The sequence below is a fragment of the Panthera onca genome, chromosome A1, assembly GCF_046562875.1.
Source record: "Panthera onca isolate mPanOnc1 chromosome A1, mPanOnc1 haplotype 2, whole genome shotgun sequence".
Lineage (NCBI taxonomy): Eukaryota > Metazoa > Chordata > Mammalia > Carnivora > Felidae > Panthera > Panthera onca.
The window spans coordinates 115,568,532-115,589,134 of NC_138339.1; the positions used below are offsets into that span (position 1 = coordinate 115,568,532).

The window sequence follows — 20,603 nt, forward strand, 5'->3', positions numbered from 1 at the left end:
TCAGGAATAACTTCCAATCCGAAAGCTTAATTCCTACATGTTTTATTCACAGGTGGGAAAAAGAAGTTAATGACAATAAAATCATAATGGTAAACCTCATGAGAATGCAGATACCATCTTATGAAAACTATTCATTTTTAAAAATAAGGAAAAATATACATGGAGACACAAAATATCTTGCCTGAGGTTACACACTGACAGAAAACATAACAGACGGAATGGCTAACTTAATTTCAAGACAGTCACTGACGTAACAAGTTAACAAAATCTTCCTTGATTTTATATACAAATAATCTTTCCAAAATATTTATATAAATAATGACCAAAGTAAACTTCATTACTGTCTTCCTTTAGAGGGAATAAGTAAATCTAGCTCTTCTAATACCTTTTCTTCAAATCTGTATTATATACCTGAATCAAAATTCTAATTTTCAGTGTCAGAAGATAATTTTTTTCTAATATTCAGTTTAAAGAGTAAAATTATAAAAAGTACTAATGAATTCAGAGAAGACATGCATATTGTAATGAAATTAAAATCTGTGGTTGTTAGGAAAACAACCACAGCACTTTAAGGATAAAATTTAAGATAATTCAAAACCTTAATTCCTCATGGTAGAATTTAATACAGCTTCTCTTAAAGTAATGCTATCTCTACTTTGATCAATTTCATGAGTCTGAAAAAACTTCACGAAAAATTTATATATGATTCTACCTCAAGGGAAATGGCTTACCTTGACATTTGACTTTTTGGAGAAATTTACCACTACTCCCCAGCCAAAATCATCTCCTTCATTCTTTACCTAAAAAGAAAAGGAAGCAAGTAAACAAGAACATTTATGTCAAAAGACAATTGTAGACTTCCATGCCCATGTTATATATAGGCTAAGAAAACTTTGCGTTTTCCTGGTAAAATATTTGTTGAAAGATCACTATTAAACATAAGTAAAAAGATTATTAGCCTTAAAGAAAGAAATCACCACCAAATTTCACAGGCCTCTAGAATAGCAATAGGAATCTCTCAACTGGCAATCAAATTTTTAAAATGATATGATGCATATGTTCTGAAAATATCTGAAATCTTTCTATATTTTATAGCTAATGACTTCAACCAGTTCTTAAAACTACCTACAAAACAGCTTCTATTTTTTGATTACTGGAAATATTTTATTTCCAAAAGTGTCTACTTCAATTTATATCCCCCAAGATGAAAATCAGTGTAGATTAAAAGGTCTTCACCCATGACCCTACCCCCAATCAATCCCATGTGAAATGTGTAAAAACAATATAATTAATACAGATCAAGTCTTGTAGCAGGAAGCATTTGTACAAGAAAAAAAAAAATTAAGGGGCGCCTGGGTGGCTCAGTCGGTTGAGCGTCTGACTTAGGCTCAGGTCACGATCTTGCGGTTCAGTTCATGAGCTTGAGCCCTGCGTCAGGCTCTGTGCTGACAGCTCAGAGCCTGGAGCCTACTTCGGATTCTATGTCTCCCTCTCTCTCTGTCCCTCTGCCACCCCTCTCAAGAAGTAAACACTAAAAAATTAAAAACAAAAAATTAAAATCTTGATCCAAAAAATATTAAATACTGAAACATCCAAATAATTTACAAAAAAATGACATACCTTTACCAAACGACCTGGCTGTAGAAATGGTAAGCAGTATTTTGGTTTGTGAATATATTCTTCAATTTCTTTACCCAGTTTGGCAAGCTGCTGTCTAATCTTATAATAGATGACAACACTTTCCTCATTTGGTATTACTATTTTATTATACTGTTCTTCTGAGTTCTTTACCTCTGTAAATAAAACACATACAAAATATTTAAAAAATATACTTACATAAATTTTATAAAAGATACCTCTGTTTTCCTACTACAAATGTGGAAAAGAAAGTCAGCCTGCATTGATAACTGTAAGTCATCCTGTGTCTTTTCTCCTTTCTACATTAAGGTGCCACATTAAAGTTCCTCAACTCACTAACTGTCAATCCTCAAAGTGAGTCTGAATTGGCAGACATGTGATAAACTGTTTCACTCCTATGGATGTGGGAAGGGGGTTACTTATACTAGGCCTATCCTGCTCAATACAGCACTGTCCTGTAAAACTTTCTGTGTTGGTAGAAATGTACTTTGTCAGCCTTTTCCAATATATTGCCAGCAGACACTAGCCATATGTGGCTATTTAAATTAAAATTAATTCAAAATTAAATATTTAGTTCCTCAATAGCACTAGCACCATTTCAAATTCTCAACTGCCATATGCGGTTACTGACTGACTTCTGTACTTGAATAGCACAGATATAGAACATTTCCACCACTGTGTAAAGTCCCACTGGATAGAACTATTTTGGATCTTTTAAATAATATGCTGCTTTCACTTTCAGCAAGAATCCAGTTTGCTACTGACATCAGACTTTTACCACCACCAGGGTGTAGGTCGCTAAAACTGAGGACTGGCAATTCAACTACAGTTCTTTCTCTACTGAGTCAGTGGCCAAAACAGAGGCCCCTTTCCAGAAGTGTCCTCTCAATCTAACCATTTGATACCACTCCCTGCTCTGATTCTTGCACCTAGTGCTGACTTCCCTTCTTCACTCATTTCATTACACCTCCATCCCATTGTGAACAAACACTATTCAACTGGGGTAAAACACACAAACCATAAAACTCACCATTAATACATTTACTACATTCACAACATATGCAACTACCACCACCAATCACTTCTAGAATATTTTCACTCCTCCAAATGGAAACTCCATACTCATTAAGTAAACACTCCTCATTCCCTCCTTCCCTTAGTCCTTGACAACCTTTCTATCTGTATGGATTCTAGATATTTCACATATATGTAATCACATATATGTGCCCTTTGTGTTTGGCCTCCCTCACTGAGCGTGTTTTCAAGGTTTAACCACACTGTAGCACAGCATGTATCAGTACTTCACTCCTTTTTATGGCTGAATATTATTCCACTATATAAGTATACCATTTTGGTGATCTGTTTATCAGTTGATGGACATTTGGATTATTTCCACCTTTTGGCTACTGTGAATAGTGTTGTCATGAACATTCATGCACAAGTTTTTGTTTGAAAATACTTTTCTGTTTTTTTGGTTATATACCCAAGAGTGCAAGTGTTGGATATTATAATAATTCTATATTTAACTTGTTGAGGAAGTGAACTATTTTCCACCATTACCATACCGTTTTGTTAATTATCTTAAAAAACAAAACAAAACAAAACGGGGCACCTGGGTGGCTCAGTTGGTTAAGCATCTGCTTCAGGTCGGGTCATGATCTCACAGTTCATAGTTCAAGCCCCATGTGGAGCTCTGTGCTGACAGCTCAGAGCCTGCAGGCTGCTTCAGATTCTGTCTGTCTCTCTCTGCCCCTCCCCTGCTCACACACACTCTCTCTCTCAAATATAAATAAAACACTAAAAACAATTTAAAAAACAAAAAACAAAAAAACCCAAAACCTATCCTAGTGAGTGTGAAGTGGCATCTCTATGTGGTTATGACTGGCATTTACCTAATAACTAATGATATTGAGCATCTTTTTGTGTGCTTGTTGGCTAATGGTTTATCCTCTTTGTGGAAAAATGTCTATTCAAACATTCTGTCCATTTAAAAATTACATTATTTGTCTTTTCTGTTTGTGAGTTATTGAAAGTTCTTTACATATTCTGGATATTAGACCCTTATGAGATATGTGATTTGCAAATTATCTTCTCCCATTCTGTGGACTTTACTTTTTACTTTATTTACTAGTGGTGTCTATGAAAGCATAAAAGTTTTTAATTTTGATGAAATCAAAATTTATTTACTTTTCCTTTTGTTGCTTCCACTTTCACTGTCTTATATAAGAAATGACTGCCAAATACAAGGTTATGGGGATTTATATCTATGTTTTCTTCTAAGAGTTTTATGGTTTCAGCTCTTCTTTCAGGACATTCATTTAATTGTAGTTAATTTTTGTATATGGTGCGTCTATTTCATTTTTTAAATGTTTGTTTATTTTTGAGAGAGACAGAACGCGAGCAAGGGAGGGGCAGAGAGAGAGAGACACAGAATCTGAAGCAGTCTCCAGGTTCTGAGCTGTCAGCACAGAGCCCGACACGGGGCTCAAACTCACAAACCATAAGATCATGACCTGAATCGAAGTCAGATGCTTAACCGACTCAGGTACCCAGGCGCCCCTCATTTTTTACCTGTGGCTATCCCATTGCTCCAAGAGCATGTGTTGAAAATCAAATGATGAACAAACTGAGGGTTGATGGGGGGGTGGGAGGGAGGGGAGGGTGGGTGATGGGTATTGAGGAGGGCACCTTTTGGGATGAGCACTGGGTGTTGTATGGAAACCAATTTGACAATAAATTTCATATATTGAAAAAAAAAAGTGAGTCTATTTAAAAACCTAAGTTTTGTTTGTTTTGTTGTTTTTCAAAAAAAAAAAAAAGAAAAAAGAAAATCAACTGATGACAGGTGTATGGATTTACTTCTAGACTCTCAATTCTATTCCATTGATCAAACTCTATGTAATCTGCATGTTTTAATTTCTTTATCCACAAAGTGAAGATAACAAGAGCACCCATTCTCCACAAGACTGTAATTAGAGATTAACTGACAAAAGATACGGAAGGAACTTAGCTAAGAGTATAACATACAGTACACACTCAGGGAGGATATTACAAGTTTCATTATTATTTTTATTATCATCTTCAACATTCTCACAGACTGTTCCCTCAAATTTCTGGTCTTCTGCATTTCCTTAGGCATAATACATCATCTTAAGTTATTTTTAAATAAATGCACGGCTTCTTATAAGAACTGTACTACATTCAATGAAGACTAGAAGCAATTCTTACCACATATATGGCAATAAATATTATTAAAAAAACAATATAAGACTATAAAAGAATATTTGACAAACTAAAGTGAATAAGCAGTTTTATAAGGGGCAGGGGGCACCTAGATGGCTGAGTCAGTTAAACATCCGACTCCTGATTTCAGCTCAGTTTGTGGTCTCACAGTTCATGAGTTCGAGCCCCAGGTAAGGCTCCACACTGACCATGCAGAACCTGCTAGGATTCTCTCTCTCTCTCTCTCTGTCTCTCTCTCGCAGCCTCCACACTGACCATGCAGAGCCTGCTTGGAATTCTCTCTCTCTGTGTCTGGTCACCTTCCCTCTCTCCCTCTCAAAAATGATAGACTTAAAAAAAAAAGAAATTTTGTAAGGAAAACGACACAGAAATGTTAATCCTGCTGCCCCATTTAAAGTTACAAAGTAACACTGGTAGGCATCAATGAAACACTAAGCACTGACAGAATTTGTTTATGGAGACAATAGGGGCTTAAATATTGTTCCCCATCCTCCACTCCAAATCACTTCTGTGCTCAGACCACTTAACTAATGAATCAAAAGTCTGAGACATTTTAAGAAGTCACATGCATTTTGTATCTAAGATTCTAATTACAGCCATACAGAACTTTGTAAGTGTAGAGAAACCTGAGTATAAAAAGCTGGTTTTACTACAGTGCAGCACCATAGGAAAGCCTCAGTATCTTAGGAAACAGCATGTGACAGATATTCTCATAAACTGTTAAGACAGTTAGCAACCAATTTCCTCCTTTTGAGGGAGAGGCAAGGTGGTGGTTCCAAAAATATATTAATATCCTATAATATGTGCACAGATATAGACCTGGGAGTGATGGGGAAAGGACTGCTATTCCCAGTATTGAGCAAATTTTCTAAAAGATTAAAGTTTAAATGGCTTTACTGATCTGTATAGCAATGTTATCAGTAATTAAAACTACTAGATGAGCACTTAACATAAATTATCTCACTTAATTCTTATGAACTGGATGAATTAGATATTATACAAGTGGCTGATATGAGCAAACTTAAGGCTCAGATAGTCTTGAATCAAACCCATATTTAACTTCACAACTCTTGCTATTAACCATTGCATTATCTATTAATGACACTACACAGAAGATTAAAATTGATTTAGCATTTTCCCTTTCAGTATAAGAACAGTGAAATCCTAGAAGTTTTTCTCTATAGCCCACTGGAAAATCTAATGTGGACTCAGTAAATCAAAATGAAAACATCTCATGTACGCCAGCCATCTAAGTTTGCAAACCACAAGAAGGTATAAAGATTAATTCTATACTTCAAAGACAACAGTCTCCATTTTCATTTGGATATATTTAATATGATGAAAATAATACCAGCTCTCTTGAAAAGGTTCTAGCAGTATCAATAGCAAAAGGAATTATACCCTTCTTCGTAATAACTGAAAATGAGAACAAACTGCATTTAAGATGTATTCTGCAATTTTAAAGCACACAGCATAGCCTTTATCACCTAAAACCATCTTCTCCTACACCAACATGACTCTTGGGTCATACCACTCAGTCCTGCAGACTGTAGCAAAGGTGGTACAATTCTGTCATCAATTCTTTTTCAGTACTTAAATTTCTACCTCTTTCACATTAAACTTTTCTACTCAACACTTAATCTTTTTATTAGTATCAAAAGGTCAGAAAAAAAAAAAGGTCTTTCTCCTTTAAAAACATAGGTAGGGAAAGCAGGGATAATTCAAGTACAGGAAGAATCCAGTGTATGTATCGTAGCAATACCAGGAGTTGCAGATTATGTTATTTACAATCCCTTTAAAAGGCAAGTCAGTCAGAACCACCCTGAAAATAACAGCAGCTAGGGCTCAGAGAGACAGAGAACAGGGGATTGAGAAATGATGGTAATGTTTAAGTTCACAGAGTAGGTAGCAGAGACTTTGTCAAAGTCATATTTAATAATCTGAGTCCAGTGAGAAGTCATAAAAAGGGGTTTAAATAAATGGGAAAATACTGAGTTCTCACTCTATCCCCCATCATATCTGGCATACTTTCTAAGGAATTATAAAAGAATAATATAAAGTGAAATTAAAAAGAATTTGTTGGTTGTTAGAATACAGTATTTTTATAAAGAAAAAACATGAAAGGTTGGTGCACCAATGTCCCTCCTATTTCTCTTGGTTATTCAGTAACTAAACCAATCTAACTAATGGCTGTGTATGTGTGTATATAATTATCCCATTCATGCATGACCTAGCGGCAACTGCTTAGTAGGAATATTTAAAAAAAAAAATCTTTTATGTTTGTTTATGAGAGAGAAGGAGAGACAGAGCATGAGTGGGGGAGGGGCAGAGAGACAGGAAGACACAGAATCCGAAGCAGGCTCCAGGCTCTGAGTTGTCAGCACAGAGCCTAATTTGGGCTCAAACCCATGAACCATGAGATCATGACCTGAGGCAAGGTCGGACACTTAACTGACTGAGCCACCCAGGCACCCCAGTAGGAATATTTTAAAGTTTAATTCTTTTTATTTAAAATATTAAGCTGGCTTGTAACCGTATATGTGTTTCAAAGGCAGCATCGGAAATTTCTACATATGAAGCAAAATTAATGAATGTCCTAATCTGATAAAAATACTTAATTTACATCCAAATCCACAATGTACTTAAATCTTACTGATACTGTTTTTTATTCTATTATTATATATAATTACTTTGCAGGAGAAAGATTTATAACGCTTTTAAAAATATGCTTCCTTGACAAAAGAGAATCATTATTCTCTTTGCTAAGGTCATAATTATTCACCAAGACAAATGGCATCAGATACTTAACAAGAAAATAATAAATATAATCTGAAATTACATACATTTGCCATTAATTTTATAAGGTGTATTTTAAAAATTCAAGTTTTGTTTGTGGTATTTAAAGTAAAGGTAAGTCTTAAAACCAGCCAGCTCAGGGGCACCTGAATGGCTCAGTTGGTTGGGCATCTGACTTCAGCTCAGGTTGTGATCTCAAAATTTTGAAGGGGATCTCTCTCCCCCTCAAAATAAATAAACATTAAAAAGTTTTCCCAAAATATAAAAAATAAAAAACCAACCAGCTCAAGTTTCTTTAATCACCTTTTTTTCAGCCTTGTATTTTTCAGTCAGAGAAGTTACTGAATCTACTCTTACCACATTAAAAAAAAGAATGACCTATGACTTAATAAAAACAGCTTAGCTTAGCAGCACGAGTCCAAGATTCTAATCCTAATTATGCCACCAATCAAACGTATACCCACAGATATTGAGTTAAACTTCCCTAGACCTTTATTTATTCTTAGGCCTTTATTTTTTTTTTTTAGTCTTCAAATATTTTCATTAGAAGGTCATGTGTTGCCTTCATTTATTTTATTTCTAATTACTGTACATTTACTTTTATGAAAACAAAGCCTGCATTTTCTAATACAAAAAAAAAAAAAACACCCTAAAAATTGTTTCAGGAATGCAGAGAAATATCCAACTTACATAGTGAAAATGTATACCATAAATACTGCTGCAGTGCAGTCATATCTGCATTTCCCTTTATTTATTAATTATCTTGTCTGGGATGTCTGGGTGGCTCAGTCTGTTAAGCGCCTGACTCTGGATTTCGGCTAAGAGTCACCGTGGATTTCTCACAGTTCAGGAGACTGAGCCCCCACATTAGGCTCTGAGCTGTCAGCACAGAGTCTGCTTGGGATTTTCTCTTTCTGCCCCTTCTTCACTTACACACGCCTGTGTGCTCTTTCTCTGCATAAATAAATACATAGTTTTAAAAAACTATCTTGTCTGAAAACATAGAAGATAAAGAACAATTACGAAAAACAGACATTTACAGATACTTCTCAAGTATTACTCAAAATAATCTGTTGGCACTGGATAGCCAATCATAGCACAGCCACAGTAGCAGGATACGCATATGCCCTTTGGTTCATACTACTGTGCATTATTTGGAATATTACTTCCATATTGCTAAGTGCTATCATAACCATTCTGGTAAGTGCCCATTGGATTACCAGTCCTAAAACTGGTAAAGAGACACAAAATTACTTCCAAAGTTCCCACAGGTGTAGACTGCAGCACTATAAATACCATTCTGACTTTTTGCCCCAAAATCTCTTAAGCAGACTACAGTAACCTCTGTCCTAATTTTACTTCTCTCTAAAGGTATTAAATCCACAACTTTTGCCCAGAGAGTATCTGTCCCAACGGTGATCCTTCATGCCTCCTCTACCCCTGGAACAACCAGAACCTCTGTCTTCAAACAACAGAAGCAAACTGGGAATAAGTGCTCTTGATTAGATTGAGGAAGCACAGACATAAGGTCACTCACTTGCTTTATTTTATTAGGTGTAAAAAAAAGTGTATGCTGTGCCTGTTTTGTGCTGTGTACTGCGAGCAGCTCTTCCAATTTAATGAACTCCTTTGAGGAGTTAGGGTAGTCATATCCAATGACAAATTTCACATCTTCCACAACTAGTCCTCTGGAGGTGACATCTGTAGCAACCAGAATAGGAGCTTTTCCATGTCTGAATTCATTTAGAACCCAGTCACACTCCTGCTGACCCTTGTCACTATGGATACCCATGGTGGGACATCCATCTCTCATTTATCTAGTAAGCTCATCACATCTTTTTTTGGTTTCAACAACAACAAAAATGGTCTTATTGTACTCCTCTCTCATGATCTCTTCTATTAGACGAGTAAGTTTTTCATCCTTTTCTGCATCATGACACACACCTACAATGTGAAGAATGTTGTGGTTTGCACTCAGTTCTAGTGCACTAATGTTTATACGAATGTAGTTCTTTAAGAGAATCTTTAACATGCTGTCTTACTTCTTTGGGCCAAGTCACACTCCACATTAGGGTTTGCCTGTCAGGTCCTATCTGATCCACAATCTTCCTTATTTGGGGCTCGAAGCCCCTATAAGCATTCCATCTACTTCATCAAGGACAAAGTAGGTGGTTCTTCTCTGACTGGTTTTCCACACTCTAAATAGTCTTCCAGGTAATGCAATACAGATTTCCACACCTCTCTCCAAATCACAAATATGTGGTCCCTGAGGAGCACCACCATAGATGCAAGTGGGCTTCCAATGACATGCTCGACAGTATTCAGCAGCTACTTGCTGTACATGTTAGGCCAGTTCTCAAGTTGGTGCCAGCACCAAGCAAACAAACCCATCAGCTCTCTTTAGGAATGGCTGATGGATGTGGAGGAGAGCAGGCAGCAAATAAGACAATGTTTTCCTGGATCCAGTCTGTGCTGCTCCAACCATATCCAATCCACTTGGAGTTAGGAGCTATCACTGACCTTGTAACAGCAGCACGTTCAATAAAATTTGATCTTACAATGACAACCATTACATTTGCAGGCAAGTTTGCCTCATAAAAATTCAGAATGGACTTTGGGCACTTGTGACCTCTAACTGCAATTTGTAATTTCCTTATGCCTTCTATATGTTTCTACCCCTTGCACAGTGTGCCTCGCCAAACCTAAAAATTTGTCTCAAATTTGGGCAGCTCATCAAGATCCCACTTCTTTTTTTGACTAGGTTTCCCCCAGAATTTCCAAACTTCTTTCCAGATAGATGCCCTGTCCTACTTTCCCTCAAATCAAAGTGCACCAAACCTGTGGGTTTCTACTACTTGTTCACTGGCTGGTGACAAGTATTGTTTTACAGTGATAGTCATTTTGTAAGACAATATTTGGAAAGTTATTTCCTCAGTATCTCTGGTTAAGGACAGGGAATGGTATCATCCAAAACCAGATCTGCTTTTTTGTGGCCATCAACTGGGGTTGCTGGGGACAGGACAAACAAATGTATCTGGGGGCTCAATCTTCCAGTGATTGGCGAATGACTGGTCCCACATGGCTGGTAAAGTCTAATCAGAATCTGAAGGGGAAGCCATGGCACTTAGCAATAAGGATACAGGGATTCAGGGAGAAGGGAGTGCTAGGTCTTTAAAACAACTTGTAAAATGATCACAAAGCTCCTTCCAGTTTTATAGTTTGTAATGAAGAACCCTCTCTTACTTAAGACCTGAAAAATTAACATAAGAAGAAATAACTATGATCTATCATCCATGTAAAGGTAAAGAAAAGAAAAAGAAAAAATAAATTAACACAGTTGGATGTTTTCAGCCTTTTTCCTTTAAGGCACATTATTAAAATTCATTTACTTTTGGCTACATAAAAACTGAACTGATATAAAAGTATCTCAAATTTGCCTTTATTGTTAAATGTATCATAGCACATTTATAAAATGGAAATGTTATGTAGTTATAAATATCATACTTTCAAAAAATACTGGAAATTAAATTTTAAAAAGCCAGAGCTGGTAATGAATGTAAAGTATTAACACAGGGGCGCCTGGGTGGCTCAGTCGGTTAAGCGTCTGACTTCGGCTCAGGTCATGATCTCACGGTCCGTGAGTTCGAGCCCCGCGTCGGGCTCTGTGCTGACAGCTCAGAGCCTGGAGCCTGTTTCAGATTCTGTGTCTCCCTCTCTCTGACCCTCCCCCGTTCATGCTCTCTCTCTGTCTCAAAAATAAATAAACGTTAAAAAAAAAAAAAAAGTATTAACACAAAGCCAAGGCATAAGGTAAATATTTAACAAAAGGTACTAAATGTAAATATCATTGTTACTTTTATAAAAACTGTATACAGCCATCTTCCCCCTTATCCACAGTTTTGCTTTCTGTGGTTTCAGTTACTTGTGTTCAAATGCATTCTATAAACAGATGATCTGTCAGAAGGTCAATAGTAGCCTGACACTACATCACAATGCCTATGTCATTTACCTCACTTCGCCTCATCAGGTAGGCATTTTATCATCACAAGAAAGGTGTGTACAGTATAATAAGATATTTTGGGGGTGGGGTATGGGAGGTTGGGAGGGAGGGACAGAGAGAGACAAAGAGAGACAGAGACAGAGAGAGAGAGAGAGAGAGAGAGACCTTATTCACGTAACCTTTATTACAATATGTTGTTATAACTGTCTGTGGTTTCAGGTATCCTGTGGGAATCTTGGAACACATAACAATGGTGGTTAAGGAAGAACTAATGTACTTAATCCCACTTTAAAAAAAACATTTGTATGAGAAAGAAAAAAACTCTGAAGAGCTACAAAGTGTTGTGGCTGGCTCTGTAGGAGGTTACAAATGATTTTAACTTTCCTCTTTATCTTCCACTCAATTTTCTGGGGGCTTTTTCTTTATGACTATGTATTATTTTTGTAAGATCTACCCAAAACAGTATTTTCAATCTTTGCCTCTGTTTTGGATTTTAATCAGCTCTGATGATCAGCCAAAATATCCTCTAAGAATCAATTCTACTTGAAAAGAGTTACCACAGAACACTTAGTTTCTCAACTTCAGAAAGCATTATCATAATAGGAGCTAGAAATTCTAAAAAGGCTGAACTCAAATCCCAGTTGAAGTATTAAATTTCCTTAATCATTTACAAACCTGTGCTGTGGCACTCTTTTATATTGAGAAAACATACAAGGGCAAGGCTAATACACACATGCTTCTTACAGGTCAAATTTTAATATACCAGGCTTTTTGTTGTATCATTATTCATCAACATGAGCTATAACGTAATATGACTATAACACTAAACTATATTAAATTTGAACCAACTATAAAGGTATTCTGACAGAGTTTTCTTACTTTTATTTTAAAATGTTCTAGTTGGTTATAATAATCAGATTGTAGTACTCACTTTATGTAAAAACCAAGATATAGCTAACCAGAAAATAAACAATGGCCTAGCAGCCAATAATGCAGTAATTATGCTATTACTCTACTAGCTAAATAGACTGTTACAGTAATTTTATACTTACTCTCTACTACTCCTGGAATTGCTCTATAATGTTGAAACTGGTAAAAGGATTTTTCCAACATGTACTCAGGATTAATTTCTTCTACACGTAGCAAGTTCAAAACCATGTTGTAGGTCAAATGGAAAGCACTATTTAGAGGATCAGCTGAGCCCTAAGAGGAAAAAAAAAATGTCAATGTTGTAACTTTTTCAAATAAATTTATACAGATGCCAATTAAACTGTCTAACAATTTAATCCATGTTAAGGAATACTATAGAAATGTATTAAGTTATTTCCTTTAAATGACCAACACAAAGTGATAAAACAGTTGAGATTTGGGAAAGGGAAGGGGGAAAAAATCCACTGACTAGGAACAGCAGTTCTTAATTTTTTTTTTTTAATGTTTATTTATTTTTGAATGAGAGAGATATGAGAATGTAAGCAGGGGAGAGGCAGAGAGAGAGGGAGACACAGAATCTGAAGCAGGCTCCAGGCTCTGAGCTGTCTGCACAGAGCCCAACGGGGGACTCAAACTACAAGACGTGAGATCATGACCTGAGAGCCAAGGTTGGATGCTCAACCGACTAAGCCAACTAGGCACCCCAACAGCAGTTCTTAAAATACTGTTCTTGGGGGGCCTGGGTGGCTCAGTCGGTTAAGCGTCCGACTTCGGCTCAGGTCATGATCTCACGGTCCGTGAGTTCGAGCCCTGTGCCAGGCTCTGTGCTGACCGCTCGGAGCCGGGAGCCTGTTTCGGATTCTGTGTCTCCCTCTCTCTCTGACCCTCCCCCATTCATGCTCTGTCTCTGTCTCAAAAATTAAACGTTAAAATTAAAAAAAAAAAATACTGTTCTTAAAATAAAAGCCAAGTATGTTTAGCTGTCTGCCTTCTAGGTACTTCATAAGGTTACACTTTCTGGACTCCTGGTGTGTGGGCCAATAAATTGTAGTGATGTGTCACTTTCTGGCCAAGTATTTAATTGCTGGTGTGAAAATCCATCTTCTTCCTTCCCGAATTGTAGTAGACACTGTGCTATTGAGCCATATACTGCTCGCTACTCACTTTCTGTTCTATGTATATATGTAAATAGATTCACCAAGTTTAAAAATGGCCACATCTACAAAGCATTTGCCAATCAATATACTAATCACTTTCAATAATAAGTTTTCAATTCACAATATTCCTAACAAAACCAATTTACTGTCTTAATTTTAAACAAGAAACAGGTTCAGAGATGTGAAGAAATTTGCTCAAGCTAAAGAGGTAGGAGGATCCATCTTATGGAGTCTGTGGGCTAAAATCCTCCTAGAGGGCAAATTAAATTGCAACTTATTTCACATCCCTATCTTTTCAATATTCAATATTCACATTACTAAAATTATAGGAACCCTCAAATATTGATCAAGTATTTCTCAACTTTTTATATATTTAATTTGATCAGCCAAATTATAAAATTTTTAAATCATGTATCAACAGAAAGCCTAATAAAAGGGTCACCTAAACTTTAACCTGGAACAACGGTAGCCAATACTAAGTAGTTTTTTAAGCATTATTTTACATTTATTTATTTTTGAGAGACAGAGAAAGATACAGCACTAGTCAGGGAGGGATAGAGAGAGAGGGAGACACAGAATCCGAAGCAGGCTCCAGGCTCCGAGCTGTCAGCACAGAGCCTGACGCAGGACTTGAACTCACAAACCGTGAGATCATGACCTGAGCTGAAGTCAGACGCTTAACTGACTGAGCCACCCAGGCTCCCCTTAAGGATTATTTCAGTTGACAAGTTGCTCACTGAAAGGTAGTACGATTAAGAGAGCTACATATCAATTTTCCAAAGCAGATTTGTAATACTACCTTTCGAATGGTATTCTACTTTTAATGATTTCTGAAGTTGTAGAGTGCATGGTTCATTCAGGCAAGGAGTATAAAAAATTGCCACTCTATTTTTGCTTTTTGAACCATAATAGTGGAAGACAGAAGAAAATGCATAAACATGGGTCTTTCCACTTCTTCAAAAAAGGTCCATAAGAAATCACATACTCAAGGTATGTTCTTCCTAAAGTTCCAAAAGCTTTGAAAAACCAGGAAATAAATTTCATCTTCCTTAGCCGTTAACAACATAATTCAGGTTGAAATGAACACACAACCGTTTATAAGCAGAAAGCCTGAATAGTCTCTTACAAGAAGCACAATATGTTCTGTAAGAAACCATTAAGTTGAAATTTCATTTCAGAAATTATGGAATATATATGTTTTTGTGATTATACTGGAGAAATGTAAAGGATCTCTTAACTGCTGAAGAATAAAAGATACATTCACCAGTCTTTCTGGATATTATACACACACTTTCTGTCTGACCCAACTTTTTATTTAAGAAAACACTATAATGAATAGTTGTTTTGGGTTTTTTTGTAGCTCACATCAAGTATATACAAAAAGAACAAGCTCCTGTCTTATGTCAAATTCTATCTGAACTAATAGATAAAAACTCTGACCATAAATAAGCAACAGATGGAGGGGAACCCGGCTGGCTCAATCAGTAAAGTATATAACTCTTGATCTAGGGGTCATGAGTTCAAGCTCACGTTAGGTGTAGAGATTAATAAATATACTTAAAAAAAAAAAAAGGCAACGGGGGCACCTGGGTGGCTCAGTTAAGCATCCGACTTCAGACCCCGATCAGGGTCATGATCTCCTGGTTTGTGGGTTCAAGCCCTGCATCCGGCTCTGTGCGGACAGCTCAGAGCCTGGAGCCTGCTTTGGATTATGTGTCCCTCTCAGCCCCTCCCTTGTTCACACTCTCTCTCTCTGTCAAAAATAAATAAACATTAAAAAATAAACATAATAAAATAAAAAGTTTTAAAGGGCAATGGATATGAAGGTATTGGATAAACAAAAAGAGGACACTGTAACAAGAGCCATTTTGGAAAGTTGAATACGTTTTTATAATGGGTGGTAGAAAACTAGTCAAGCCAAAGAGGCTAAGAAAGAAATTACTAAAATATTTTAAATGTAAGATCATTAAATGATTTACATGCACAAATATAGAACTGTGTATGCATGCTAAGATACTGTAAATTGCCACAAATAACCTTTAGCCAACAAGCAATGAACAGATGTATTCTGTCATCTTTCTGGCTAAGACTACTTAACCTAACAAAAGGAAAAATGATTAAATATGACAAACAGATCCAAATTTTACCAACGTACAAAGCATACTAATTCCTTTAGCATACAGTGACTCTGAATAATCTATGTATTTTAATTATTACTTGAGAAAATAAACATTCCATTCAGTAAAATCCTATTACTTAAGGGCGAATCTCAATTATTGACATTTAAAGGAAAATAAAACAGACCTAAGGTTATAATGATTTATAAGTTCATATACTGTATTAAGTATGTTAAAAGAATAGGGCACCTGGGTGGCCCAGTTAGTTAGGCATCCGACTTTGACTCAGGTCATGATCTCACAGTCTGTGAGTTCGAGCCTCACGTCGGGCTCTGTGTTGACAGCTCACAGCCTGGAACCTGCTTCGGATTCTGCGTCTCCCTCTCTCTCTCTCTCTCTTCCCCTCCCTGGCTCACACTCTCTCTCAAAAATAAACATTAAAAAAAAAAAAAAGTTTGTCAAAAGAACAATTTGGCATGTGCTGTCATGCCAAATTCTGTCTGAGCCAGTAATTGAACAATCTATTTGCATGAAGTACTGAGAAGCAGTAGTAGCACATGGTGGTTAGGAGCATGGACTCTGAAATCACATTGTCTTACTTTAAAAGCAGGATTTGCCATTTAACAACAAAATGACTTTGGAAAAAATTCTTAATTTCTGTATGCCTTATTTATTTATAAAATTGGGATAGTGCCAGTAATTATTTCCATGCCTAAAATATGTAAAATGTTCTAAAACTATTAGTTGCTATTGTTCTGAATAAGTTGCCTACAAATTCTTTAACAATAGTAAAACTACCTGAAAAAATCCTAGGGGACAAAAAAAAAGTAGTAGGGCAGTTAGTCTCAATAAATATGTCCAGAAACCTAGAAATGTAGACACATATTTGCTTATGTAACTGCAATATTATCAATAAGCAGGTACTATACCCTTTCAACAAGTCAAACTATACAGTATTCTAAGTGAGAGGTACCACTAGTACAACATTCACTAGTATGATTATAAATCAAAAGGACAGGTAATAACAAGTGTTGGCTAGAATGCAAAGAAATTACAATCCTCATACTGTGCTGGTAAGACTGTAAAATGGTACACCTGCTGAGGAAAAACAGTCTGCCAAGTCCTCAAAAGGTTAAACATAGAATTACATATGACGTTGCAATTTTACTCGTAGGTATATATGGAAAAGAAGTAAAAACAAGTTCACCTAAGAACCTGTAAAGAAACATTCATAGCAGCATTATTCACAATAGCCAAAACGTACAAACAACCTCAATATACATCTGCTGATAAAGGGATAAACTGTACTAAATCCACACAATGGAACAATATTCATCAATAAAAAGGAATGAAGACCTGGTACATATTGCAATATGGCTAAACCTTGAAAATATTATGCTAAAGAAATGCCAGATACAAAACATCACATATTATCTGAATACATTTATATGAAATGCCTAGAAAAGGCAAGTCTATAGAGACAAAGAATAGGTTAGTGGTTTGCTTAGGGGAAAGGAAAGGGGAAGGAAATGGGGAGTGATTGAATGGATATAAGATTTCTTTTTGGGCTGATAAACATATTCCCAAACTGATTGTAATGATGGTGGCAAAACCGTGAATATATTAAAAATCAGGAATATTGATTAATGTATGCAATGTGAATAATATCTCAATAAACCTGCTTTAAAGAGTTAATTTAAGAAATGATGGAGCGGCATCTGGGTGGCTCAGTTAGTTGGGCATGTGACTTTGGCCCAGGTCATGATCTTGCGGTTCCTGGGTTTGAGCCCTGTGTCAGGCTCTGTGCTGACAGTTCAGAGCCTGGAGCCTGCTCCGGATTCTGTGTCTCCCTCTCTTTCTGCCCCTCACCTGCTTGTCCTCTGTCTCTCTCTCTCTCTCTCACTCAATCTCAAAATGGACGGATATTTTAAAAAATTAAAAAAAAAAAAAAAAAGAAAGAAATGATGGAAAGGGGCACCTGGGTGGCTCAGTCCGTAAGCATCTGACTTCAGCTCAAGTCATGATCTCACGGTTCGTGAGTTCAAGCCCTGTCTCAGGCTCAGTGCTGACAGTTCAGAGTCCACAGCATGCTTCAGATTCTGTGTCTCTCCCTCTCTCTCTCTGCCATTCCCTAACTCTCTCTCTCTCTCTCAAATAAAATAAACATTAAAATAAAAATGATGGGAGAAATGGGAACTCTTGCGTACTACAACGGTCAGAATGGATATTCCTCAAAAAATTAAAAAAAAAAAAATAAGAACTACATATGATCTGGCATTCTATTTCTGGGTATTTAACCAAAAGAATCAAAATTAAAATGGTGACCAGATACTAACACTCCTATGTTCAGTGCAGTGCTATTCACATAGCCAAGATGTGGAAATAATCTAAATGTCCATCAATAGGTGAATGGATTAAAACAAAGGTGGTATATACATAAAATGGAACACAACTGAGCCTTAAAGAAAAGAATTCTGCAATATGTGACAACATGAACTTTGAGGACATCATACTAAATGAAATAAGCCACAGAAAGATAAATACTGCATGAATCCACGAATATGATTTTTCTGAAATAGTCAAATTCATGGAATCAAATAGTAGAATGGTGGTTGCCAACAACTGAGGTGGGGTATAAAAGGTTAATTACTAATCAAAAGTCATAAACTTTCAGTCAAGCAAGATAAATAAGCTCCAGAGATATGACATATGATAGTGTACCTATAGTCAACAATAATATATTTTGAAATTTAAAAATTTGTTGAGGGTAGATCTCAACAGAATATTCAAGAATTAATATTTTTTTCCACAACAAAATTTTTGAAATGAAAGAAAAAAGAACTTTTAAACTTAACAGGTGCACTTTACATGCAGAAATACCAAGTAAATGGAATGAAAAATCTGTACTAAAGGAACCAGATACTGTCATTAAAATCCTGCTTCTTACTATTTAGCAACCTGATTCAATTTTTTCCATATATAGATCACAAGGAAAGAAAAATAATGTTTATTATATCTGGCACAATTTGAAGACTAAAAATACAAATTTCTAATCTTGTGTCATTTTCTCTACATGAAGAACTAAAGTTACATGGACACTTAAAAACAGGTTTCCAAGTGGTAATCTCTAAAACACCATATGATGGCTATGAATATGTACAGATAAACTTTGTCTTCAAATAAAAAAAAAACATATACTCTTACATATATTTGCTTTAGCATATAAGACTTCCCACACCCATATCTCAAATTCTCCTTGCTTGCTGTTCCCAAGTCTTAGAAACTGAAAAGGGTCCATTTCAGAGATAATGACCCATGTATGAAATTAACAAGTTTTGAAGCTTTAGCTAATGATCTGCCAGTTAATTTTATATTTTTAATTAATGTTGAGTTTCCCATCTTACTAACAGTTTTCTCTAGGAATTTTTAATAAGTTCTTACTGCATGGAGGAGAAGGAAAGCAACCAGGCCAAACTTCCCTGAGAAGTTCTCCAAGATAAAACAAAAATAAAACCCTTAAGACAATCCAAAACAAAAATACTAAACACGCAAAATGAACAGGCTAATTTGAAAAAAGCTTAAAAGTTGAACTTTGTTTGTTGGGATATTTATGATCCATCAATAGCATTAGAATGCTAGACTGCAGAATTAATTTATTAAGCTATGTGGAGTTACAAAGCTAGGGGAAGGTAATGGCCCAAAATACTGAGAGCATGTGCCCTACTCAGGAAGAGCAATTTGTTCAGTGGAGAAGGCAGTTAGGGAAAGTGTCTTAAATTGGGAGGGCAAAGTAAATATTTCTGCCTTCTGTGGGGATCTTTACATTCCCTACCTCACATGAGTTGATCTTTACTTATTATAACAGAAAGTAGGGTACAAAAGTAGGGTACAGCACTTTGAGCAGTTACTGTCTTCTACCTTTCAAGCACAAATGGTTTAGTAGATTAACTCATCTACTTAGAAAGGTATTGGAACTGACACAACTAATTTCAAGGTACCTCCTGAAATAAGTTTCTCAAATTCCTGGTGACACCACAGAATCTTAACTCAGTTACCTTAAGTAGCTGTTTTCCAATCGTTGGGCTCATCTTTTCATCCACCATAAGAATCACAATTCCTCTATCATCCATTCCCCTCCTTCCAGCTCGACCAGACATCTGAATGTATTCACCAGAGGAAATCTGAGTGAACATAATTAAAAACACAGAGTTTAGGAGAAAACCTGGTGAAAAACATATTCTTAAATCAGAAAAATACACAAAACACAAGTTAACACATTCCAAAAAAGGGAACGTGACTGAAAAAATCACCTTTTAGGAGTTTAAGTGAAAACACAAAAATGCAAATATTACAAGGGCACCTAGGTGGCTTAGCTGGTTAAGCATCTAACTTTGGCACAGGTCATGATCTCACAGTTCATGAGTTCAAGCCCCACTATGGGCTCTCTGCTGCTAGCACAGAGCCTGCTTCAGATCCTCTGTCTCCCTCTCTCTCTGCCCCCCTCCCCCATGCATTCTCCCTCTCAAAAATGAATATGTGAACATAAAAAAAAAAAAAAAAAAAGAATGTTTAGCTCCAAAATGATCGCATATACCATAGCTAGAGGTAAAGATTGGCTAATCCATGGACATAAAAAACATCTTTGAGCTAGACGTTCTGGAATAGTAGAGTCTAAGAAATAAGAAAGTAAACAAAGACTCAAACTCTACTAAATACCAATTT

The 20,603-nt window shown here is 36.2% G+C and overlaps 1 protein-coding gene and 1 pseudogene across 1 annotated transcript in view; both read right to left on the bottom strand.

Moving 5' to 3' along the window:
- The window catches only part of MTREX (Mtr4 exosome RNA helicase), a 107,862-nt gene that overhangs the window by 51,733 nt on the left and 35,526 nt on the right, over window positions 1-20,603 (bottom strand). The window contains exons 15-18 of the mRNA XM_060635775.3: window positions 19,937-20,062; window positions 12,730-12,880; window positions 1,621-1,793; window positions 732-800 (exon numbers count right to left, since the gene is read on the bottom strand). Coding sequence (XP_060491758.3) covers window positions 732-800; window positions 1,621-1,793; window positions 12,730-12,880; window positions 19,937-20,062 — 519 coding nt within the window. The remainder of the gene's footprint in view (window positions 1-731; window positions 801-1,620; window positions 1,794-12,729; window positions 12,881-19,936; window positions 20,063-20,603) is intronic.
- On the bottom strand, window positions 8,451-10,757 carry LOC132682363 (putative ATP-dependent RNA helicase DDX5 pseudogene; annotated as a pseudogene).